Genomic DNA, 26,307 nt, shown 5'->3' on the forward strand with positions numbered 1-26,307 from the left:
GACTTGCTAGTTCATCTCCAGAGATTTACAATGTTTCCATTACCAACTTGACATGAGTGAATGGCAACATGAGGCACCTACTTTTAAGGTAAGAAGCTGGTCAGTTGACAAAGTATCAGTGGAGTTTTCAAGTAAATATGAATATGTTCCCTTTAGCTTATTATTAATATTAAATTAAGGGTACACTAATATACGATCCAAGAGAGATGACACAGTATTAGATTTGTATCTAATGTATTAGATTTGTGTCTAGTTTAAGGAATTATATAGTTCAGGGTGACTCTTGCTTTCTAAGAAGTCTCAGCTGTTGAAAATCGGTACTTTTTTCCAGCATAGCAAGTAATAGTTTAAATGAATTGGTTTAAATACAGTCTACATTTTAACATAGGTTAACGGAAGTCTGATAGGCTATTCAGAAACTCTTAGTCCAGTAGAGATGGTTGGAATCATACTTACCCTGGTGTTCAGCTACTTCAAATGTAGTTGAACACCAGGGTGGGTATGAACACTTGAGCATTGAAAGGTATGACAGTTGGAGTATCCTTCCAGACCTAAATGCTCCTTCTCTCTAAGGTCAGTGAAACTACTGAATGGTATTTTCATATCATTTGAAAGGATCTTGGCCTATTAAATTAAAAAGGTGAAGCCTATTGTTGTAAACTGTTTTTCTCCACCAAAGGGCTTGATTATAAACATAGATTCACTGTTGCAGGAGACAGCCTGTCTAGCTTTGTTTCCTCACTTCACAGTGTGTTTCTTCACCCTTAAGAGGCACTGGTTATCTGTGGAAAGTCCATATGGCAAGTCCTGTCCTGAGAGTCGTGTGTTCCTCCTCGTACCAGTGTCATAAATAGCATCTTCTCTTTTTGATTATTTGAACGTGTCTCATTGGTCTAGGTTCTTACACTATTTTCATCATTGTGGTAAACACCTAATTATTATTTTGAAAAGCTTATCTCTGGCAATTTATAGCATAATTTATAGTCTCAGGAGCTTTTCAGGAGGTCAAGTTGAGAAAGATATCATATGGTCATCCTGCAAATATTTCTCATTTCCCAGAGTTTCATGTGATTAAGATTCTGCTAGCCAAACAAACTCTCATTCTCACCTGCTATCCTTCTTAAATGCATCATCTTCTTGGAGAGGCTCAGAAATTCCATACTTTATTTAACTGAGGAATGAGGAATAATGGGCCTTCCTCGCTTATGTTTCTAGGAGGTGTCTCCCAAAATCTCCTCTGGGGAACTTTCCAATTTCTTGTATTAGTTTCTTCAGAAGAAGAACGGTGTTTCATATTTCTCTCCCCATGCCTCCTTCACCTTTTTTCTCCCCCGAATGGCTTGATTTTATGAATCATGTCTTTTTTCTTTCCTTCCTGTTTATCCTCCTTGCCCTTATAGCTTTGAAAATAATGAATCAGGTATATTTCTCCTCCTACAAGCTATTTTAAAATTGAGAAGTCAATTGGGAATGCCATTCCTAGGAGGGCTGGTGAGGTTTAATTTCCACAAAAATAAATAATTATGCCCATTATAAGAGCAAAATAATATAGGTAGAGATACTTATCAAATATCCTGATGTCTTTTCAAATACCTTGATTTCTCACTTCACCAGTATAGTCTCACTAATATATTTGCTAATGGCCTCATTTAATCTTTTAAAATAAGTTCTCGGAGGTTTTAGAATCATGACTGTAACCTGGCTGGAAGGAAAAGCATGTAGAAAATGGTAGGAATGGTTTTGTAATTTCTTTTACTTGACTAGGCTGAATGGATACTTCTGTTTCAAACTATCTCTAGTTGTTGTCTCCATTAAAAAAAAAAAAAAGAAATTATCCATGTGTAATCCTGTAATATCCTAAAGAATTTGACTGTGTTGTTATTTGAAAGATACATCATTGTATAATAGGATCCATATGTCAAGGCTCTGTAACTTTGGTTCCCAAGTATCATGCAAGGAATTTTATCCAAGTGCCTTCAGTGTAGAACAGATATTTCACTGTAATATTTAATAGTAGGTTTAGTAAACCAGATACTGTATTTGGTTGTTGTTGAATGACAATAATAAGGTTTCAATTTTCACACAGAGTCCACCTTCATTTGGTTGTTGTTTGTAATCAATGGAGAAGGTTTACTTTTCATCCTGTCTGCTGCATCATTAGAACTATCCTGGAAGAAAACTTTTGCTGTACAAAAAGTGACAATAATTCTCTTGTATTCTCTTCTGAAATTCTGGTTCAGGAGTCCATATATGATAGCATTAAGGCAGCTGTTGAAATATGCCATGTAATAACTAGATACGAACAACCACTCTGGAATCCTAGGGATTATAGTTTCTGGGTTGACAGCCACAGCAAGGCCTATAAAGTTCAAAGGAGCCCAGCAGACTGCAAATAGTACGAATACCACAAACATGGTGACAAAGTTTCTGAAGTCATGTGGTTTCAGTTTGGGGTTGTTGTCTGGTTTAACCCTTCGCCTTACCTGAATAACAAGGATCCATATTCTCAAGTAACAGAAAGCAACTATGGCTATGGGAAGCATGAAATGGAAAAACACCACTGCTATTGTATATGCTGAGCTCACAGATTGTGCAAATGTACACGAGTAAATCCTAGGGTCGTATTGTAGAGATCCCACAAAGAGATTGGGCACGATAGCAACAAAGGTCAGGACCCAGATAAGAACCACATAACACAAAGAATTCTTGTCGCTGTACAGCTTGTCATATTTAAGACTGTGGCAGATATAGCAATACCGATTGATAGCGATGCCTGTAATATTGAAGATTGATCCAATGACACTTAGGCCCATCAAGAAGCCACTAATCTGGCAGTGAAGGTATCCCAGATTCCATCCATTGTGAAATACAGATGCGAGGACCAGTGGATATGGGTAGATTGCTACAACCAAGTCTGCAATAGCCAGGCTTACAACAAATACATTTCCTGTAAAATAAATATAAAAAGACAAGTATTAGTTTCTCTTTTGCTCTCTTCTGTCACTGCTTCTCTCAGTGTTTTAATGGCCAGCCTTAGCAGAATATTTTATATTTAACTAATTTCTAGTTTCTAGATCAACATTCATTTTTACATATCTTTAAATAAGATTCATTTTTAATCTAAAGAGGAAGATGCTCAACTTAAAGGTTCATCTTTTAAAGGAAAACTATTTGGGGGTTTTAATTACCATGAAGTACTGTTTTTATCATCTCATTTATTTGGATTCTCCTAATCTCACAAACTGAGAACTCATATCTAATTAAAATATTCATAATTTTAAGCCTGCTTTGGTCCTAAATAGATAGTCTCTTTTGAAAAATCAGCATAAACAATATGATGACTAATAAATTTCAAAACTTACATTTACCTTTCATATTTAACTTCATTCCTTTTCCTTAAATTACCCCTTAACTTTTCCAGTCCTGAAATTAAAATCTGTTTTTCTATTTGTATTTCAGGCTTCCATTACAGTGATATTGTCTTTTTCAATCTACTGAATAGCACTTAACTAAACCATTGCAATTCATATTTTGGGAAGTAGCAGCTTTGGACTTTTTAAGAAAAAGTTTCTGAGATTTGAGCAGAATGCAAACTCAGTTGTTTTTCCTAAATTAAGAGACATGCTCTTCAGTAAAACAAGTGATGCCAGGTGGTGACAAAGACAGTTGCCACAGACCACTGACGCCACATGCTTCTGTGCCTCCTAACTGGGAAATTAAGCAATGATCCATTCTCTAGGTTCATTTTTGAAAAAAAAAAAAAAGAGAGATTATTTTAGACTGTGTTCATTCCTGAAAGAACCTGTCTCTGTTCTTCAAAGACAATGGAACCGATCATAAATATATGTTTTGAATTAATCCTTTGAACATAGATAGATTATATATTTTCTCTTTTTTTTTAGGTATGTAAATGATAACTCTTGTTATATTTCATCTGAATGCCTTGCAACCATTCACAATTCTGAGATACATGGTTATGTTTTTCTTCATTTTTTAAAAAATAACTACTACATGGATTGGCCTAGTTATATATATGAATACATACATATCTACAGAAAGCTATCAATGTGTATGTATACATACTTACATATGCATGCATATATGTATATAAGTGTTTGTGTATGTGTGTTTATATATATGTGTGTGTGTATGGGATTATATTTTGGAATCCTGAGATTATTCACTGAAGATCAAATATGAGCTCCAATTGGAAATTGTTAGACACTATATTCCTAGTTTTATATGACACAAAATTTCACTAGTACTCCAAAGTGTAAGCTTTTATGGGTTTATTTTGAGTGGTCAAAATACAAACAGATAAAAATAGGTTAAAAAAATACTAGTAGGGCACTTTAGCTTTTATAATGCTCAAAATAATCATTTTTTAATATATTATTTGAAACATTTTAAAATGTGTGTTCTCTCACTAATCTGATGCTTTAAATGGTCAGGTAGAAATATTAAATCTACAAACACCCACAGAGAAAAACAGAAATTGTTTGGCTAAGGATTCCACTTATTTCCTTTTGTGTAAGTTTTATTTGATACAGATATTGAGTTTGACATTTGAAATTAGTCTAAACTAAGGGCAGCTGGGATAAATGGCCTCAGTTGAAAGATTGCTATACTATTTTTCATAGTTTTTGTATCTGGATTTATAAATATTTTTCTCTAGCTGATTTCTGTAGTTGTTTCTTCTTTTTGTCTGGGAGTTCTTTGCCAGACTGATATATGCTTATCCTGAAGGCTTTGGCAGAATTCCAGATCTTTTCAGCACAAACATAAGACCTTCTTTAAGCAGAAGAAGAGGACAAGGGAAAAAAACATTACTTTCAGCATCTACCCTTGACATACTGGCAAGTGATACAGGAATGGATCAAGACACTGTGTGAAGCTCAGAACTCTGTGTATAATAATTTATGACTGAGAAGTAGAAAGTGACTGAAAAGTTGTTGGTGTTTTTTTCTTTTTCCACACAATGTTGAAATTTGCAGAAGTGGCAACATGTAAACTCTAGGTGCGACTAAGAGCATCCTTATTAAAATGTAGTGCTTAAAAAATCCTATTTACATTTTAGTATAAGTTTTCAGTTTAGCTAGAGATTGCACATAAAATGCTTTTCTCTCTGCCACCTGCTGCAACTTCTGCTGGTGCTTTTGATTAATATTCTTATTACCGTTATTGGCAAACTTGAGCCAAAACCTTCAGCAATTGAAAGAACATGGCTACAAGAAATGGTTTCTTTTTGCCCTGTGTTGGAAAAAGAAAGCTGATGTGCTTTTCTTTGAATAGTTTTAGCAATCCTATGCTTTGGCAAACAGTGCAGTCCTAGATTAGTGGAGGAGCTCTATGTTCAGGTAGTACTTTTCTTCTGTTATCACTGTGTAACTCCACACAGGTTAGCCAAGGTACAAGTCTTCAAAAAATTCAGGTTTCATGTTCTCAGCTGAGACTTATATTTTCACAGCCAAAGATTCTGCTTTTATTAGAAAGGTGTAGCATAGGTCTGAGCACTTGCCTTGAAGTTCTAATGTTCTTTTAGTTGGGGTTAGGACCGGATAACTGAACTAAAACAGCAAAGGCATGTTTCCCATGCTGTTCATCATGTCCTCATACTGGTCTGTGGGGGACAAATGCAGATTGAAGGTAATATCAGCAGGTGGATGATAAATGACACATTGCACCAAGGAAACTGGGCAAGAGAACTGAGACTGGGAGCTGAAAATATCACTGGCCGGGTAAGGCTTCTGGAAACCTGACTTTCCATTGCATTCACTCTTTGTGACTGTGAGTTAGTAAGAAAAAATGGAGACAGACGAAGTAGAAATGGAGAAATTGGAGGAGAAACAGGTTGGTGGAAGGTCTGTTTGACAGTATTAGGACTGGGTCAGGAAGTGAAAAAAGTCATAATACAAGCTGGAGAAAGCTGATTGATAATGAAAGAAAGATGAATGGAGCTAAATGGTAGATCTGGCCAGAAGACAGAGGCATAGAGATAGACAAATCATAATTGAAAACTATAGGGGTTAGTTAGTTAGGACACTGGATTTTACAGGGATATATGAGAAGGATCTTCAAAATATTTGAGTGTTTAGAAAGTGTTGGAGTTTTGTGTCTGAAGCAGCCACATTTCAGGCTTCCCCAAAATGGGGAGCCATGGTTGTCTCAGCTTATCCTCTCTGGCTGCCTTAGAGCCAGAAAGCCTGTAAGTCTTGGAAACACTAGCTGCTTCATATAGAAGCTGGAGAAGAACAGCGTATCCTGGGAGCCTGTCCTTTTAAAAATTCATAAGCATGGAAACCAAAATTCCAGGCTTCCAGCTTCCAGTTAGCATGTCAGGTGGGACACCAAATAGTTGAGCTAGAAAACTGGTTGTAAACTAAATACCTGCTTGCAGAGAGGACTTTTAACCTGCCTTTCAGGAAGTGTTCCCCTGAAACCTGAGTTCTGATACATTTTCCTTGTGAGCACAGGAACATTGTAGTTGTAGAATGGCCAATTCAAATAATAATTTATTTGAGTTTAGTATGTTTGTTGGGTATTTTGAGGTTCATTGTTTCAGACACTGAAGTTTGATTAGCAATGGTGTTAGGTTTTCACACATTATAAAATAAGTACTTTAAAAATAAGACCTCAGATTTAGGCACCCACGATTACTGGAAAATGTTAACATTCTATGAAATAGAATGGCCTATTGTGAAAATAAACTCTTTTATGTCGTGAAGCACTTGGATAGTGTAGTGGTGAGCACTGTAAGGAAGATACAGGAATAAAGTAATTTTTATCTTTAGAATTGGCTTTGAACAGAATGCTGCAAATGAAGCCTGGAACTCCACATTGAACAAAAAAAACCAAAATTCCTTAACACCAAAATCTTGAATAACTTTTCATGAGCAAAAAGTATTCATTCCCTTCAGAAAGTGAGATCAGGCTGCTGTGAAAAAAATGTCATTTACGTTACTAAAGAATCCTTTACAGTGCATAAACACCAGTTGGCTGAACTGAGGATGTACAGGTTGAATTTCTTGACTTTGCCATTTAAATAACTTAAGCAGCTGTTGTGCTATAGATGTATGTGGGAAGAAAGATAAGTTAATGGTAACCAGCTTTGGCAGGCTGTGCTTTTAGATGCAGTCCAAAGCAATGTTCCATTAAATATTTTCTCTGCTATAACTGGAAAAGAAGCCCCTCTGCTCAGCAAACACACAGCAACATCAGACCTACTGGCCAAGTAAAAAAACTGCATTAAAGTAACAGGAAACAAAGTGCTCTCCCAGATAACTTAACTTTTCCAAGAGCAAAATACAACATAAATGGAACGGAAAAAACTGTGACCCTGACAGATTGTAAAAAATGTGTTTGGGATTAGTTGTCATGATGTTGAGATGGGTAGAAGAGCATCTCTGAAGAACTAGATGATGTTGCATCTTCAGCAACGGCTATCTGCGAAACATACACAAAATGCTATGTGGGTTGTGATTCCCTAGATGTAGTGCTAAATATGTCCTGAAGTTATTGGAAATTATGTAGTTTCCAGAAGTTTCTAAAAACATAAATAGGTGCAGAATAATAGTAGAAAATTGCAGTCACTTAGTCTACATAGTGCTAAGTGTCTTCTATTGACTTCAACTGGAAGGCTGAGCACTTTGCCAGCAGATAAAAAAGAAGCAGAGGGACAAATGCTTTCTTCAAATTTAGGAGCATAACTGAGAGTTGTGGTCTGCAGAGATGTTTCCTCATGTATTGAAACTGTGAAGTATTTTCTCTTTTCCAAAACTTTTATCTTGGACAAAAGAATGTATCTATGGAACAAAATAACAGTGTTTTAAAGCATTAGGAACTTTAGCCAGAGGTTTTTGTACTAATGAAATCTGAATGAACTGTGGAGAAGATCTCATTTTGGTGGCAAAAATGGTGAAGCTACTATTTCTCCTCCTATTTTTCAAGATTTATCTGTGCCTTTTAATATTGGTTGCCAGATTGTCGGATCACTATTTCTGTTAATCTATTTCAAAATATTTCCCATATAAATAATGTATTGGTTTCTTATTACAAATCTTTTCCGGATACCATCTTGTTTTCATCATGTGGCTACATTTTGTAGTCTATAACATTACATTTCCTATTTATGCATTAATGCTTCAGGTTGTACCAAATTTATCTAAGAGTACAGGATTTTTATGCTAACGAGATGCTTTTCCCTTTAGGCAAAACTAAACTGTAGATGCAGCTTCCATTGAAGTCAGGTTCAAAGCTTTGTTTCAGTGGCCATTGGCTCAGACCTTTAATGTTTACTTGTTAAATGTATCTTCAAGGAAAAAGGATAGTAATGTTTCAATGGTGGACCAATTATGAGATCAAACTTAATTTCTACCTAGCAGGTCCTTGCCATTCCTACCTACTATCTTTTTATCACCTCCGAGATACTGCCATATGTGTGAACAGTCATCTCTGATCATTTTATAATGAGGCTTATTTAGTAGATTGCTTTGCTATAAATTCAGGTCAAGTTCGCTGGAAGTTGTAATTTATTCAAATGTAATATTGCCATGATTTTTATACAGTTTTCATGTATTTAATGGTGCCAAAGCTTTAATTTATATTTTAAAGCACCAATTTCTGATTACTCTTAATACTTTTACTGATTTTCTTCAAGGATAGCTTACAGATTTTGCAGCATTTTGAAATGTTTCTCATTAGTCCAGAACTGATCTCATTTAATTCTATAAAAAACCCTGGCTCAGAATGTGAATCTAGGGCTGTGTGCTGATAAGTGAAAACAAGACTAATATTATCTGCATGCCAATGAATGTCTACAGCGGAAAGTAGAAAATTAAAATATGGCACCTCATAGTCATAACTGAACACAACACCATACTGACATCTGGCAAAATTGACTGAACTGATAGACAGCTGGCAAAACACCTAGCCTAGAAAATGAATAATTCCTCCCCTTCACAACAGAATGCTAGGAGTGATTAAGTCTCTGTATCTGGAATATGACACATCACAGGAAATCAGGCAGTAGGCTAATTTATAAAGAAAGCAAGGTTAGAAGACTAAGCATAATATTCAATACAGTCTGCTTTAATTTTCTGCTAAGAGCTGGACTTCCTTTCCTTAGAAAAGCATTTTTTAGGCATACCTGTTGGTCAGGCCTCTGCTTCTGTCACATGGCTGTCTTCATGCACAAAATGGTGTCTCAATGACAGATGCAAACACTATTTTCTTCATAATCTACAAACATTTCTGCCCTTAATGTTCTTCCATTAGCACCAGTATTTCATGTTTAAAATGTCACAAGCAACTACAAAATCAAGGAGTGAAAGCTGTTTTTGTAAGTACTTAATGCAAATTTAATAAACTCCTCCTGTTCATGTATTTGGGGACAGAGCTTAGTTTTATAGGCTCAGAAACCCTTCTCCCTTAGACCTTAACCAATAGTAAGGTTTCAAGAAAAGGAAAATCTCTCCAGAATCTTTCTAACATCAACTTAATATTGGAAAGTTGCTGTACCTGGCAGCCCAATTGGAAATTCCACAAAGGTCATGTGCAATAAAAACTATTAAATTAAAAAAAAAGAATCCATAAGGAGGGCCAATGTTCACTGTTTCTCAGACAAAATCCCAAAGCCATCTAAGTTTACCTAGAAAGAAAGTGTGCAGACAGTTCCAGCTTCACTGTAGAAAGATTTTAAAGGATTATGAAACTAACAGTCCTTGATGCAGCTCAGCATCAAAATGACATAAAACAGCTGAGCAGAAGTGTAGAAATAAATATTACATAAACTCCAGTTACTCTTGGGAGCTTCATTCATTTTACAGATCATAATATCAACTCCCTTAGATATAAAATGCCTATTTTTAAACTCAAGGTGCTATTTATAAACCTGGTCCGAAATCAAGAAGTCCACATGCACATTAAATTTGAATAGCATGATGGGCCTGTGGGTTTTGCTTCTGATTAGCAAATTAAACCTGGTGCTGCAAGTGGTGATACAAGGAAATGTGAATGGCTTAAAGCCCATAATGCACATTTTGGCATAAAACACGTAGGAAAACCTCTTTCTCTTTCTTTTTAAATTGAGAAAAGGCCTGATATTATTTAGCAGTTTTCGTACAACCTCATTCAGAAGTGCACATCTCTCTCGTAGTGGAAGGAATTTTCAGACCCACTGTCATCTAGTGGGGACACTAATGAAGCCTGCTATATAATTACGGGCATGGCGATTGCCTCCAGCTGCAATGATGTCAGGCAGGTAGCTTGACACTGAGGAGAAAGTATTAAATATTTACTGTATAGCCCAAAGTCATATGCAATAATCTTACTAAGGCAGAGATTTTGAATGTCATAGACTAGTTCAGATCCTGCAAGAACCTAAGTAACCTCAACTTTTAACTGGAACTGATAGACATTCAGGGTGGTCATGATCTCACAGGTCTGGACAGCTGGAGAACTACATAACAATAGATTTCAGAGACAGGGAAGAATAGATTTGTTAAAAGACCATGCTATAAGAATAATCTGCATTGTAATACTTCATTGCAGTGCATAGCAAGTTGGAGAAAATTTGACATAACCAGCACAGCATAAATGAAAGATCACACTGATACACTCCACAGTATTTAGATTATAGTAATTATCATACAGAAACTTCCAATGAAGCTGCAGCAACAATTTAATTTGAAATATCTGTGCCATCTTCTGGCAAGAAAATTAGATGCATGAAAGCATAATTGGCAGAAAATGGCAATGAGGAATTATATAATACTTAGAATAAAAGAATGGAGAAGGTTGGTGTCAGCTGAAAGTTGGCTGTAGCCAAACAGTATGTAGATGTGATGGAACAGTTTTGCAGATACACAAATGACATATAGTTTTCTGTGACTTTATCACCTCCCATCTTTCTCTGTGGTGTCATGACACAGGTGTGATTGAGACAGCTACTGCTCTCCTTACAGTCTAAAAAATATTTGACAATGCTATTCTTGGTGCTTCAGTCATGAGAGTAAAGTGATGTGAGTTTTGCTATCAGGCAGAGAGAGAGGTGAATCCATATGCTGAATAAGTGCTCCAGACTTGGGGACCTAACTTGTCTCTGGCAGTTTTCTGTGACATGCCAGGGCTGCTTTAAAAATGCCTCTTATATTGGATCTCTTGCATGATAGGAATACTTAGTTTGTACAAAGTACTAGATTTACTAGATGCACAGGACTTTGAACAGCTCAGCACTGTCAAGACTGAGGTATTTCTGATTATGTCAAGAAGGGCAACGTTAGCCCTTGGAGTAATTTAGGTACCATGAAATACAAAGCAGATGGGAAAATCTGCAGTAAAGGAAAGGCCAGGATCACAATTACAGATTTAGGCACCTAATGTAGAAGTAGGTAGGGCTTGGCTGAAGTCCTTTTGTGGGTCTAATCATAAGGATTTAGTGATAGTCAGGGTTTTTTTTCAAGAAGTGTAGCTTGAGAAAAGACTTTAAATGCTAGTGGTCTGAGCTAAACTTCAGGACATACTCATCTCACCTTTAAATTACATAGTGCTATAAAATATTTTCCTTTGGAAGTCTATGCAGTATGTTCATATCCAAGATAATTTGCTTTAGAGGCAGCAGCAAGTTGGAGGAGACCTTCCATTCTTGTAAACGAGCCTTTAAAATTTTATCAGGATAATATCCAGGTAATATATATATCTTTGGTATGAAAATTGGATTAAACTAACATTGTCATATATATTTATAATTTTACAATATAAAAATAACACATGAAAGCTCCTGTTAAATAAATAGTTTTGTAATCTGAGTGAACGATTCAGTTTTTTGAAACACTTTTTGACAGATCTCCAGTAGATGTTGATAAAATAAAAACAGTTTAATTGATGTTTAACAAATAGTTGAAATGCTGTACGCACATTTTGATAGTCAAAATGAGTATCATTATAGTTATGTGCTCTGTTCAGTGTGTAAATATATAATTTTTCAGGTCTACATTGTTTTTCACCAAAATGCAGAAGTCATGACATCTAATTCCATCAGATAAAATTCTGTTTAAATCATTCTTAACTTCAATTCTGTTCTGTCTACTCAGCCTAGGGAAGAGGATGAATTAAGACATAGGGTAAAATATCAAGAAAGCTACTAATGACATTGAAGAGAATCAACAAACACTGCTGTCTTGCAGGTGGAGGTTAGAAACCAGGGCAGGCAGACATAGTGGTGGATGTCTTCACAGAATCACAGAAAAGTTGAAGTTGGAAGGGACCTCTGAAGGCCATCTAGTCCAACCCCCCTGCTCAAAGCAGGGTCAGCTAAAACACGTCGCTCAGGATACTGTCCAATCTGGTTTTGAACATCTCCAGGCGTGGAGACTCCACAAGCTCTCTGGGCAACCTGTTCCAGTGCTCAGTCACCCTCACAGTAAAAAAGGTTCTTTTGTTTAAACAGAATTTCCTGTTCTGTTTTCTGTTTCAGTTTGTGCCTGTTGCCTCTTGTCCTGTCACTGGGCACCCCTGAGAAGAGTCCGGTTCCATCTGCTTTACTCCCTCCCTCCACTATTTTTAAACATTGATAAGATCCCCCTGAGCCTGAACAGTGCCAGTGCTCTCAGCCTTTCCGCATGTGACAGATGCTCCAGTCCCTTAATCATTTTTGTGGCCCTTCACTGGGCTTGCTCCAGTATGTCCATGTCTCTCCTGTCCTGGGGAGCCCAGAACTGCACCCACCACTCCGGGTGTGTCTCACCAGGGCTGAGTAGAGGAGAAGGTTCACCCCCTTCAACTTGCTGGCAATGCTCTTCCTCATGCAGCCCAAGAGGCCGTTGGCCACCTTTGCCGCAAGGGCACATTGCTGTCTCATGTTCATCTTCTTGTCCTCCAGGACCTCCAGATCCTTCTCTGGAAAGCTACTATCCAGCCCCCAGCCTGTACCAGTGCCTGGATTATTCCTCCCCAGGTTCAAGACTTTGCACTTCCCTGTGTTGAACCTGTCCATTTTTCCAGCCTGCTGAGGTCCCTCTGAACAGTAGCACAACAGCATCTTGAGCTCTGTGATGTTGGTTTTGGTGCTTTAGGTATATGTCTGGATCATTTTTTTTATACAATTCACTGGGCTGGTGTGATTTCAAGGTCAAGCCATCTACTCCTTTTGAACATTAGCCTCTTCTCCCATGATGACAGTATCTCAGAGACCAAATGGATTCACCTGAGTAACTTACCACTTTTACAGAAGGGAATTATATTACCCCTTCTGGTTGATCTTTTCTATTTCTAATTTCTCTAATTCATTCAGGAGAAAAAAAAAAATCCTGAAGAAGAGCATGTTTTCCAACAAGGTGTTGCCTAGATGTTGCAGAACACTAAGGTGATCATCACAGTTCAGCAAGCTGTATGAAACTGATTAGAATAACAGTACTGCTGATGTCAGAGGATCACACTACTGAACTGGATCAAAGCAGAATCAGGATAAGAGTATTTTTTCCCCTTCGATTGCATTTGCATTGGAGAGTGGAAAAAGTAGACGGACAGAAAATGCTACTATCACAATAATATCATAGCTCAGAGAAATAAAGGTAATAATACAGTTCAGAGGCTAAAGCAAAGCAAAGGGGAGAAGCAGGGAATGACAGAGATGGATGTATGTGAAATATTATTACATTTTGTATTTGTACAGAATTTCATAGATCAGTCAGGATCAGTGTGCTAGGAAATGAAAAGATACAGCCTCTTCCCATCTAAGTTCGAATATGTATTTTGATAAAAACAAGTAAGACAAAACAGGAAGGTGGAGTTACAACTACATAACTGGCAGCAGACTTTCATACTGTATGGAATATGAATATGAAATCTCTGTCCTGAACCTCTTTGAAAGTAACTGTTTTATATAATAGGGTTTTATGGCTGAATTTGTCTGTAGAATTATTCATGTGAAGAAAAAGAATGAAAAAAAAAGCCTCTCCAAAGTACAAAATAATCAATTTTTCTTTCCCTTATGACTAATAAAAGTATAGGTAGTCATTCAACCAACCCCAGCATTTAAACACAAAATCCAGAGTAGACAGCCAATAGTGTTAATTAAACATGAGTTTTTAAAATAGTCATCCCATTTTTTTCTCATAAAATCAGCAATGTAGGACACCTGCCAGGAAATTGCAAAGTAGCATTATACAAAATATCAATTATACATAGTTAGATTTATGTGCATTTACTCTTGCTTCCTCTATCCATTCTCTTTTTATTTCTCTGTTTCTCTATTCCTTTTATTCCTTCTCTTATTTATTCCATCTTCACATGTTTTTTTCTCCATACCTCCTTAAAACATAAAATCTTCCACCCTTCCAAAAAATAAACTTTTTTTCTTCTTTCTTTTTCCCCTGATTTTCTCTCTCTGTCCCAAATTCCTTTAAAAAAGGTGAGGAGACACAGAGAATTATCATATAACTCTCCCACCTTTAGTTTGATTGGCGTTTTTTAAAGGAGTATTCCATCCTGTCATTATGAAAGACCCAGCTGCCTCCAGTTCTTTCCCCTTCCCTTTCATTCCTTCTTTTGCTCTACTGTGCTACAGCAAAAAGCCAGAAGTGGCATTCTCATGACTGGGTGCCTGGAGAAGGGCAGGATGTTCCAGACACACTGGGGGAAAGTGAAATTGTCTCAAGTGTCATGGGAGATTCACTAGACTAAGTGCTGTTTTAATTGCAATGTTAGTAGGCTTTTGTTAGTGGAAGTAAATCATGGCAGCAAGAGGTTAACTCTTTTGTAGCTGCAGAGGTACATTTAGCACTGGAAGCTAAAGGAAGGACAAAGAAGTGGAACTTGTGCCTGTGTGGCTGCAAGGCCAAGGGTGTGTTAATACCTGTCTTCTGTTCTCTGATGCTTATCCATTCCTCTTTAGGAAAAAGGAATGGCGAAACTACAACTCTAGATTAAGAAAGGGAGAAGACCCACTGATGTGTGGTTCCTTTCCTCTGTAAAGAGTTTTATAAGCCCTAAGGAATTTACTCCAGCTATTGGATTATAATAGACTCTTGAGAACACGTACAGTATTCTCATATGTCTTTGTATGTCTGTAGCCTGCTAGGAGGATCCCTTCCTCAGCGTTTGCCTTTGTATTTTGCTGAGCACCTGTATCAACTGCAGGCTTCTGCACCTGCCTCACTGGGGTGAAAAAAAAGGTGAGAAATACAAACTGCTTACACTGAGTGCCAATCAAATCCACAATATGACACATCAACAATTTAGGTTTTGGACACCTTTCTTAGAAAGAGCATGTCAGCTAGTAAGTAAAAATCCATAAAATCGATATGAGAAATTTGTGTAGGATTACTTCAGCAAGCAGATAAAATTATAGCACTGTCAATGTAAGTGTGTCAAAAGTTTAGAAGCATTAGTAGATTTTGTCCCTTTATGTAATTTAAAATAAAACGGGTTTAGAGGTATGATACAAGACAGATTTATAAGAAATTGAGGGGAGCAGGCAGTTTCTTCCTTAGTGCCCTGATTCATATAGGTAATTAATTATCAGATTTTGGCACTTGAATAGGATAATATGACTCAGAAACAATGTTTGTTTGCTTAAATTAGACATGTATTTTAAATAGCTTGCTGACAAAACCTAAGGAAGCAACACAGCTACAGCTGATATTTTATATTAGAGTAGAGGGAATGAAGACATTGCACTAACTTAACTAAAACCTGTGTTTTAATTTGTGTCATGAAGCTAGGGAAAATATATAATTACTCTGCATCTAAACTTTTTTTTTTGCTAAAGATCTAATTTCTAGTGCTCTAACAGGACCAAAGTGGAGCTGGAAAAGTAATTTCTGTTTTCTAAGGCTATTTCCTTTGCTTGTAGCAATAGTCTAAAAAGATCGTGAGATAAACTTTAACATTTATGATATTTGAATGACTATAAAAATATTTTCATTCATTTTAGGCTTCTCAGGAGGCTTACCTTAGTACAAGTTAGTTTCTTCATCAGAAAAGCAACAAGGACTACAGATTAAAGAATAGGTGCAAAATGACTATAAAGAATTAATAGCACTTTAAAAAAATTCTTAAGTCATTATTCCTGTAATTCAGATAAATAAAGACATGAGGTTCAAGATTTTTCAGTATTTCTTCTGGATTGCCTGAAATATACACTGTGACTTTACTGCAGGCAAGTAATGAAGTCATCTTAAATTCATACTGATAATACCTTTACACTATACAATAATATGAGAAGCATAGATACATGCATGCATCAGCTAGTTATTCTGTAACAATGGTGTGGTAAAATATTAACAGTGCTTAAATCATTTTAGATATAATATTTAGAACAAGAAGTGTACTTCTACCTAAGCTTTTTCTGGTACAAAATGTTTGGAACATCCTCCATCTAGACATCACGACTTATGGGTCAATTGATTAGTGATAGCTTGTAATGGGATATGGAAGCAGGACTCTTGCCTTGTATTATCTGTTACAACAGCTGTAGTTAATAAATATATTTCCACTTAAATCTTAACTGAGTAATCTATTTTTCCTCATTAGAATGAATGGTAAAATTTCCACAGACATTGTTTGTAGTTTGATCAGGCTCTAGAATTTATGAAGGGGTGGGGAATTTTTTTATTGCTTGTTGCTTTCCTTTTCTTTCCCTGCATGATTGGATTCTACACACAGCATAGAATAAAATTGCCAAGCAATAAATATGTGACAAAAACGAATATGAGAAATATGCAGGTATCATTGCCCTTTGACACTTAACCATAATAGAAAACTCTTCAGTTATTTCCATAATACCCTCATGAGCTTACATAATTGAGGTCAATTTTCTTAAAGGGACTTTTCTTCCCTTTAGTAGATACTGTCATACAACTCTAAAATGTTTCAGTATACTCTTGGTTAGTTAATTAGCAAATATGTGATTTTTATATTTAAGGCTTATTAGAATTAAAATGGGGTTAGGATTTATGCCTTTTATCCTAACAGTATTAAATGAAGTTTTTTACTAAGAGCTCACTTCCAAGGAGATGTGTAATTTAGTATGAAGGTGAATGTGCCAAACCATTGCATTCTTAGAAGTAGGCTTGTGACTAGAAGCAGTTGGCTAACATAATGATTTAACTAACTCTCTTACTTCAGAAAAGTTGAACTAGTGCAACTGGGGTAAAAGGTAGCTCTGTGTGCAGAATGTATCTCATAATTTGTGTATTGAATACATTATTCCTCTCCAGCTTGTGTTAGTTACTTGCCTGTTCTCTAGGTTTTTCTTCAATGAATAGTAGTTTGGAATTTTTTGGAAAGCATTCTATTTTTCTATTGCCTAAGTCTAAATTGGTAATTTCAGTACGGTTAGCATTTAAAAACTGCACTGTGATATCTCATTTGAAGTATTTGTACCCATCGATTTTTGTTGTGACTCAAAAATTTCTAACTGCTCACCTTGAGAATTCAAACACTCTGTAAAATCACAAGTTCAAAACTTACAATGTAAAAAATGTGAACCTTTTCTTTGTGTGAAAATAAAATAGATTTGAAAAACTCTATCTCCAATATGATCTTAGTTTCATAATATTATGTATATTATATTTTGATTGTTGGAGCTTCTCTGCTTTTTTATGCTTCTTTTCTCTCTTATACTCCTTCTTATCTTTGTTTAAATACTTTAGAGAGAATCGTACCAAAAAAAGCTTTTAAGCAAACTGAACAGCTAAATATATAGACAGCTAAAGATAGTATCCTTTTAAATATTCGGTAAAAACTTAGCCTGTTCTCCCTCTGAACCTTACTCTTGAGCTCTCCATCTATTTTTAGCTACAATTTTTTAGTATGCAAATGTACTAAATTATTTAACAAAATTTAGCAAACCAGAAGACAACACTTCTAGTTAGGAAGCTAAAGATAAAGAAGGCACCTAAGAAAGATGGGATAATTATCTCAGTGAATGTTAAAAGAAAATCCCTATGCTGAGGATTTAAAGGATGCCAGAAAGAAGAGGTATTGTACAATCAGTGCATGTCAAAGATGTAGTGTATTTATACTGTGCTACAAAACCAGATAGGAAGTTTATTACAAGAAGAATAAAGTGGTGTGCAAGCATTAATGAAATCTTAGCATTCAGCTGAATGGTCCTTTTGCTTTTCTTTACTTTTGTCTATTAGGGAACAATCACCTTGTTTTTTTAAAAGTTATCCTTCTAAAATGTACTGAAGCTGACTGAACACTGAAGTCAGTCAGTTAACAACCACTTAAAGAGTCAGAGACAGTGAGAATTAAAAAAAATCTTTTTTGTGTGTGTCTCTATCTTCTGCCTCTCAAGTATAGCCTCCTGGATTTTCTTGCTTCAGTTTCAGAAACATCTGCATTTAGCTTTGTAGGTGAAAAGATTCCTTCAACAGTGTTGGAAGTGAAAGACAGCTTGAGCCTCCTCAGAGCGCTGCTTTAAAGTAGACTTAGATGTTTCCATGTATAAGCAAAAAAAAATGTATGCATTAGGAGATTAACTTATTTTGTAAAGTAATAGCAGAAAGACTTCCCCAAAACATCTGAAAATACTTCACTCAAAATGTAAACCCAGTCTTCATCTGTGTGAAATAAAACTGGTCAGTCCATGATGTAGAAAGGACTGTCTTGGTAACATGCAAAGATTCCTCCTCTGAGCTTTTACTGAACTTGTAGGTCAGTTCCAGCCACTGATGGGAAATAGTAGTATTTGCTCTGTCATTATATGCCTTTCTTGATAGACTTGAATACATATTTTAGGAAAGTCCATGGGAAATTTTTTAATAAATTCCAATATCTGAAATAGTCAGGACAGTGTCAGTTCTTTATGGTATATTTAGGCATATTTTATTAGCAAGATCAACCTTCCTTTAAATATGGTGTGACAGGATATTGAGTTGGTTAGAGCTGTAAGATAAATCTATTTACCTGCTTACAGTGAGCTCCATTAAGAAAACCATTTAAGATGGGGAAGAACAAAAATAAGCTGGTTTCTCCCTGCTTTTTCTGTACTTTCAGGGCAGAACTGTCCCTCCAGGGTTGATTTCAGTCAGTTCAAGGGTTTTGACAGTCTCCTGTTGTCCTCTTTTCCCATTTCTTAGGCCTGGTCTGCTTCTGTTCTTAGCAATCTCAGTTCCTGCTGGAGCTGCAGTCTCTCTTCTCTGGTATGAAAGCTCCTTGACTGATTGACTTATTGGCTGCTTGACCATGCTCTGCTGCTCCTGAGAGAGGGAGCCATCTCCCCCCTCCATCCAGAGGATCAGACTCACACACCTATGCCCTTGTTAAAGGAATGTAGCACGTGAAGTGAGAAGATCCTATGAAGTGAGAAATTCTATGCCAAACTGCCAAGCATGAAACAAACATGAAACAAAAAACATATCCAACCCTTTTTTCCAGGATAAGAAAAAACTTAGTGACAAGAGATTTTTGGTGGTTGTACACGAGTCAGTAGATTTACAGAGCAGGATGAGGTTCAGCAGTGCTGACCAAGTATCTACCTCAGCTTGGTCTCCAAGTCTTTCCTCTGATGATTCGTTGTCTGAACATCAGGCCAACTTGGAGTCAGTTTCACTGACAAGTGAACATTGCTGAGAATAGTCCCCACTGCTGAACAAGTCACTCAAGTGGGAAGAATAGGGGGTAGAATAGGTGAAAAAAGTGACAACACAGCAAAACTTCGTGTGACTGGATGCTGAGACAGGTGAAAAAGTTACTGAAAGATGTTGGGAATCCTAGTGTAGGGAGAACAGATTTTTCCACAGAGTAATACATTCTTCTGGAGTAAATACATTCAATTTAAGTTACGGGTATTAAAGGAGAAAATAATATATTATTGCTCCTAAGTTAATGTTCCATTTTAGTTAATCCTACCCTATAGGACAGTATACTCTTTTGCTCCAAGACCTATCTGGAAAAGAAAAAAGAAAGCTGTTGGGATGCTGGTTGTTTCAGTAGCTTCAGGCAGCCACAACTGATGCTCAAGTCTTACTAAACAAGTAGTCATTCTAAAGATGGGAATCTGACCAAGTGTAGCAATGGTGTTAAGTTCTAAGTCATTTTCCTTTATCAAAGAGAGAGTCTGATCGTGTTCCATGGACAAAGGACACACCAGAGTCCAACATTTTGTGCCAGTTTGCAGTGGTTGGCTTGGTTTGTCTTATCAGTTCTAGTGTAGAAGTTATGCAGGAGCTATAGAATTTTCATGTAAGTAACGCTACAGCTCTGTATTCCTTGCCAGCTCTTAGATTTTCTTTTCATCAGATAAAAAGAAGAAAAAAAAGATAGAAAAATGTAGGCATCTTCACATGAACCTCATAAAGTGCTTTAAATACGTTTTTCTGTGATCCCAGTCAGAGAATCTTCCCCCTACCACATCTCTAGATGAAAATGTAGCTAATCAGTTATTTGTAAGTGGGACCAGCACTTAATGGCAGACACAGGATTGTCTTTTGTCCTTGCATAATTGTGCAACCTCATGATCCCTTTTTGTCCTATGAAACCATACTCTTACCTAGTGTTTGTATTCACACTTCTCGCAACTTTTTCCCATGTTCTTCTTTACCAGTATCTTGACTGAGTATGTATTATGTATATATAGTCGCTCTGTGAACAAAATCTGAATTCTCAGTGTTACATATGCCATTGTATCTAACATTATACCAGCTAAGCGAACTACTTCATGGCTTTATTAGTGTATTTCCATTGTTGTCCTCATAATTAACTCACTTATTGTGACAATCAAGTTTCCTCTCTGTTATACCTATATCTGAGTGAGCAAAAACATGCTGAAGTGCACAGGATGCTAATCACCCGAGGATGATAAAATACTGTTAACCTTAAGGAACACAGAAATTATATCACTACAGCTTGATAGCAATCAGGGTTGTGTTATTAATTGTGTGAACATCTGTTCAACATCCAGTTTACTGTTGAGGTATTTAAAGAATATCTTGAAGGAGAACTGCTAGAATCTAAGGATTGGAGGCTGCTTTTTCACAATGGAATTGGCTGTTCTTGCTCCTCATTTGTGGGAGAGTTTCTAAAATACAGTTCCCTGGGGCAGGAGGGAAGTGATGGCAGGCCTTTCTCCCTCTTCCTATCACAAATACATCCAGGAACTAAAGTTGAGGAAAAGAAGCATGGACTGCAGTACATTTGTGATTTGATAAGTAGGGAAGATTATTTGAAATCACTGCTGTCTTTAGTTTATAATGAAAATTTAAATTTCAATGTAAATTTGATTATACTTAATACAAGATTTAAGATTAAAAAAACATGCCAGATGAGTTCAAATAGCAAATCAACATTACAGCAACTTCAGCTTAGTTGTATCTTATGCAAATATATAGGCTTTGAACTATGGTTTATAGTGTTAAATGAATGCCTTACCATATTCTAATGTGGTAAGTCTATTGTTGATACAGAAATGATTTTAGTGAGAAGACCAGTTACTACATGTGATCGTTTAGCATCCCTACGATACCTTCATCATTGAGACTATTAATTTTCATAGAAATGTTGAGCGAGAATCTCAGTTCCCCCCAAAAAACAATGACAGAAATCTAGTGAAATTCTTAAACCCATAATGTATTTTATGTCACATTCATTATTATTGCACACAATCAAGCTCTTCCATAAAATGAAGGCACCTCCAAATTTCCATTAGCAAAAGCTGCTGCATGATATTATTTTAATTTTGTCATTTCATCACAAGAAAAAATAACTAGAGTGTAGTGATTTCATAACAATGCTTTGCTAGAATAATATGCTAGAATAATAGAAAATGCTTGTTGCTGGCTATTTAAAATGTTGCTATAGACAACAACTTTAGGATTTCTTAAGTCAAATTCAGATAAAATAGCATGATTGCAAAAGAACTTAAATGGAACTTGAATAGCTCTCTTTATTTTTCAAATCGAAACACTATCTTTCAAAGTTTTAAAATACAAATACATTTTTGCAGCCCCCAAAATTAACTAATCAGGCATAATGTGTTTCCTTGGGAAGTTAACTATTGTGCAAGCAGAATTCACTTATATGCACTCAAGTGTATTTAAGAGTGAATAAAAGCATCCCAATAGATTCATTAGTATAAAGTTCTGAATCAACTTTAGAAGCAAATTCAAGGGTGAAAAACAGAAGTCTCAACTCCCTGGCTTTCCTGGCTAAGGTTATAGCAAATAAAAGTAGTTCTTTTTTACAGAGAGCAGAAATATTAACCTTTCTAAGCTGAACTTTTTGCACCTACTAACATCTGCAGAAATAAATTGAAATTCTATGTGTAAAAAGCAAATCACAAAATGCCAGAGAAACGGACGATGGAGACCTGTCCTTCAATCTGGAAAATGTCTCACAAACCTTGCTGATTAAGTGCTTATTTTAAATATCTTTTAGAAACCTTGAAAAGTGAATAGATGATTAGTTATGCAACTCATTACTATATACTCTTTGCTGATGAACGGTGCTCTTTCTTGCTATACCGCGAGGTCAGTGCTTGCTGTAGAACTTCTAGTTTTCACAGTTCATTTTCTAGGCAAAGGGAATTTTTTTTTTAAATATCATCAATGTTAGGCTGGAGTTAGAGGTTAATTTAAAAAAGCTAACATTGGGCACAACCATATTTGTGCATTGTAGATTCTGCTAAAAGGCCAGAGAAGAAGGCAAAGTTTCTATTTTCAAAAGCACGGTGACATTCATAGAACAAAGCTGTAATCTTAAGAGAGCTACAGTCTGGAGATCTCCAGCCTGACCTGAGGCAGCAGCAGAAGTTGAAGCCTACAGGCACTAAATTCAGGGATTGTCTCTAGAATGATGCTGGCGTTTTTTATTCTTTTGCTTCCTTCTCTGTTCTTCGATTTCTTCTCCCCTTCTTCTTCCCTCACTTTGAGGAACAAGTAGAAGAAAAGATGTCATCTCTAGAAGGTGAGCTCTGATTCCAGAATACAGATGCTCCAAAACCTGAAGGAACCAGATGCGTTAATTGCTGCTAGGGTCAACTGTTTTGCTTCCTTTCTTTCTCTTACTGATAAACTGCTGGTGGGTGGTTGATGGGGAAAGACAACCTCTGAAGAAAAATGTTTCATATTCTCTAGTCTAGTAGATGTGTGAAAGGATATCATTGAGTGATGGACAGCTTCTTTTCCCGAAGTTTTTATGTCATGAAGTTAAGAAAAAATAGGTCTCTTCTTTCATGCAAAAATGATATACTGGATGCTAGCTGATTGTATATTACCTCAAAGTCTTCCCCTCTCTGTCTCAAACCCCCCCCCCCCCCGAATTTATCTACAAAGAACTTTAATACTTTTTCTATACAAATAGCTATGGAAAACTCTAATAGTATCCCAAAACTGACTGTATAGGTGTGCAAGCAGCAACCCAGCAACAGAATCCTTACCATTACTTTTTAAACTAGGGCATTATGAATGCTCTCTACAATAATAGACAGTGCTTTGTGTGCCATTCCAAAGAGCTAGTAAGCATGCTTCCTGCACTGTGAGCTGTAGTGGAAAGATGGCTACACACATTCTCTATAAAGAAAGTACTCTCCAATTTATTTGCTAACCAGGACATAGACATCACTATCATTCTTACTGCTCAGCAGGGAACTGGCTGAAACAGAGTCTTTAGGCAATTTAGCCTCATTTGAAGTGGCTATAACACAGCATATAGACCTCAGAAAGGACCATCCAGCTGTGCTAGGAGTATGCACAATATAGGCTTTAATTCTGTGCATACAGATACAGTAGGCTGGCTATTTAACAACCAGTATCTAACATTTGTAGAGTGTGTTTAGTAATGAGGCTTGGTTTGACAGTAGAAGTAGGATCTTTTATTAAACTGATATTGTTGGAAACAACAGACAGTCTTACAGGAACACAAACCTTTCTTCAGTCTAAATGACTTTAAGCACAGATTGGCAATCTGTCCTAATACAGTAACTGGTGATTTAAAACAGCAAAATAATTTGGTCATTAAATCAGATTTGTAATTACTAGTTTACATTTGAAATAACATCAAGCATATATCATTGCAAGTGATAGTTTCATTTGTCTTTAAGATGAAGCTGAACCTCAAATCCTCTCAATGTATCCTCCCTAATTATGAATCTGTGTGGAAATAATTGTAATAACATTGTATATGGAATGCAACATAAAGTGTGCCAACAAGCTCATTCCTATATCTTAAGATACTGAGGCATGAATTTCTATGCAAAAAATTATCCACTCAAAAAAAAAAAAAAATCTATGCCCCAAAAAATCCACTGCAAACCAAAATGGAGTATTTGGTACAGTAAACTTGACTAAATTTTGTAATAAGATGAACTACGTAGAAGGAGTAGCCTGTAATATATGGGAGTGTATTAGCTTTAAGAAAATACCTATTTCTTTAGGTCTTCTGAATGAGAAGTGGAGATATTTTAAAGAAGTCAAATAAAACTGAAGGGAATAAACTTATTCAAGTACTTGCAGCTATCCTTGCTTTAGAAATATAAATCAACTGTAATCATCTCAGCCATAAAAGCACATTAAAGTCTTCACAGTGGGAAGATACTGAATGGAGTATTTTGAAAACTAATATGTTCAAGGTTAGCTTGGCCATGATAATAAACCATAATTTGGCACATGTGGTTTGTAACTGCTTGAAGTAATAATGAGATTAAATTATGTTGTCAGTGATCTCCCACACGTCTAAAATGAAAGAAAAGCATACTCAATGACAGCTATACGTGAACTTCTGCTGAGTAAAAAGTTTGGTAATCTTCATTTCTTAAGCAGAAAAAGTCCCATAAATTCGCTGATCCAGCATTGATTCATAATAAATTCACTATGATCCAGCACATCACTGTTTAATAAATGTTTTTCATACTACCAGGATCTTGTTTATTTGGTTTTCTTGTCACGGATAATCATTTAGTCATCACACATCACACATCAACAGTGAATGCTACTTGACTCTTGAATGATCATGGGCTTGGACCTTAGCCTTTACTGTTCAGTTCCAATATACAAGCACACTTTTGTCCAAGATGAAAAGCTATGGAGCTGAACAGCTGAAAACACATAAGGAATATGATTCTTATGTCACTTATCCAGCTATTAATTGGGAATAGCTGAACTGATGACAAAGGGATTTGGCTAATGTTAATGGTTAAGAAGACAATGAGTCTAATTGGTTTGAATTCATATTTATCTTCTAATCTCGGCCTAAACTGCACAGAAGCAGGAATGTAAGAAAGTGAAGGGACCATCTACTGTTATGAGGCCTCCTTGAGGTTCTTGTGTGGAAATGCAAAGATAAGCAATTTCTGTGTAGTTATTGATTATTCTTTGAGCTGATGAGCAAGGAATGCCATGAATCATTTGTGATCTGTAATCTTTCAGTCAGTTCAGCTGAGCTAGCAGATACATGTCATCAGTCAGCTATCTACCTGAAACAAATCAGAATCTACTTTGTTTTCCTGTAGTGAAAACAAATTTGATTCATTCTTTCAATGAATCGAATATTACCCATGAATTATTTTTTACTCTACTAGTAGCTTGTGTTAAACTGGCCTATCTATCAGTTGTCTAGCAGACACTATCCTGCAGCTGCTGAGTGAAAACCAAAATTAAGGTATGGGAAAGAACAGAGAAAAGAATATTTTTTCCATCTGTATGAAGAGAGCAGTAATTCATTTCTGAAAATTTGTCATATTTTATTCCTATTGATAGTTCTTTGCTCTAAAAAATATGATGAAAAACAAGATGAGGTAAAATTTACTGACAGATAACGTTTGCTAGCAGAAGGATCAAACTTGGATTCTAAGCATTAAGAAATCCCTTTTTTAGGTATGATGTTTAGATAAATTATGGTGATGCAAATACAATTTTTGTATGAGGGTAAGAAATTAAATGAATATTTTAAAAGCATAAATAAATGAACAGTCCCAAAAGTCCCAAATTTACAGCTTCAGTTTTAAAAAGGATAATTCCACATCAATAATATTTAATCAATCAGAACACTGAGAGAATTTTTTTAAACATTTTGCTAGGAAATCTATATTTTAAAAATACTTGTTAATATTCTTATTCTCCAGTAAGCAGATTAGAAGCACATAGATCATATTCCTATGTCTGGTCTGCTCTTCCTTGATTCCTTCTCTCATTTAACTGAGAAAGCGAATTCCATCCAGACTTCGTGCATATGCTCCCTCCCAGTGGCCATTGTCTACTTTTCCGTTGTTTTTCCTTCTTTCTTCCCATAATTCCTTCTCTTTCCCCTCTCTCACGTCCTATTATCACATGCCAAATAACTGTGTTGTATTCTTTACGCCTCGCCTCT

At 36.1% G+C, this 26,307-nt stretch overlaps 1 protein-coding gene across 1 annotated transcript in view; it reads right to left on the bottom strand.

Moving 5' to 3' along the window:
* Positions 1-2,078: 2,078 nt before the first annotated feature.
* The window catches only part of MTNR1A (melatonin receptor 1A), a 66,140-nt gene continuing 41,911 nt past the window's right edge, over positions 2,079-26,307 (bottom strand). Inside the window, exon 2 of the mRNA XM_067297140.1 lies at positions 2,079-2,947. Coding sequence (XP_067153241.1) covers positions 2,079-2,947 — 869 coding nt within the window. The remainder of the gene's footprint in view (positions 2,948-26,307) is intronic.

This window comes from Apteryx mantelli, chromosome 5 (genome assembly GCF_036417845.1).
Source record: "Apteryx mantelli isolate bAptMan1 chromosome 5, bAptMan1.hap1, whole genome shotgun sequence".
Classification (NCBI taxonomy): domain Eukaryota; kingdom Metazoa; phylum Chordata; class Aves; order Apterygiformes; family Apterygidae; genus Apteryx; species Apteryx mantelli.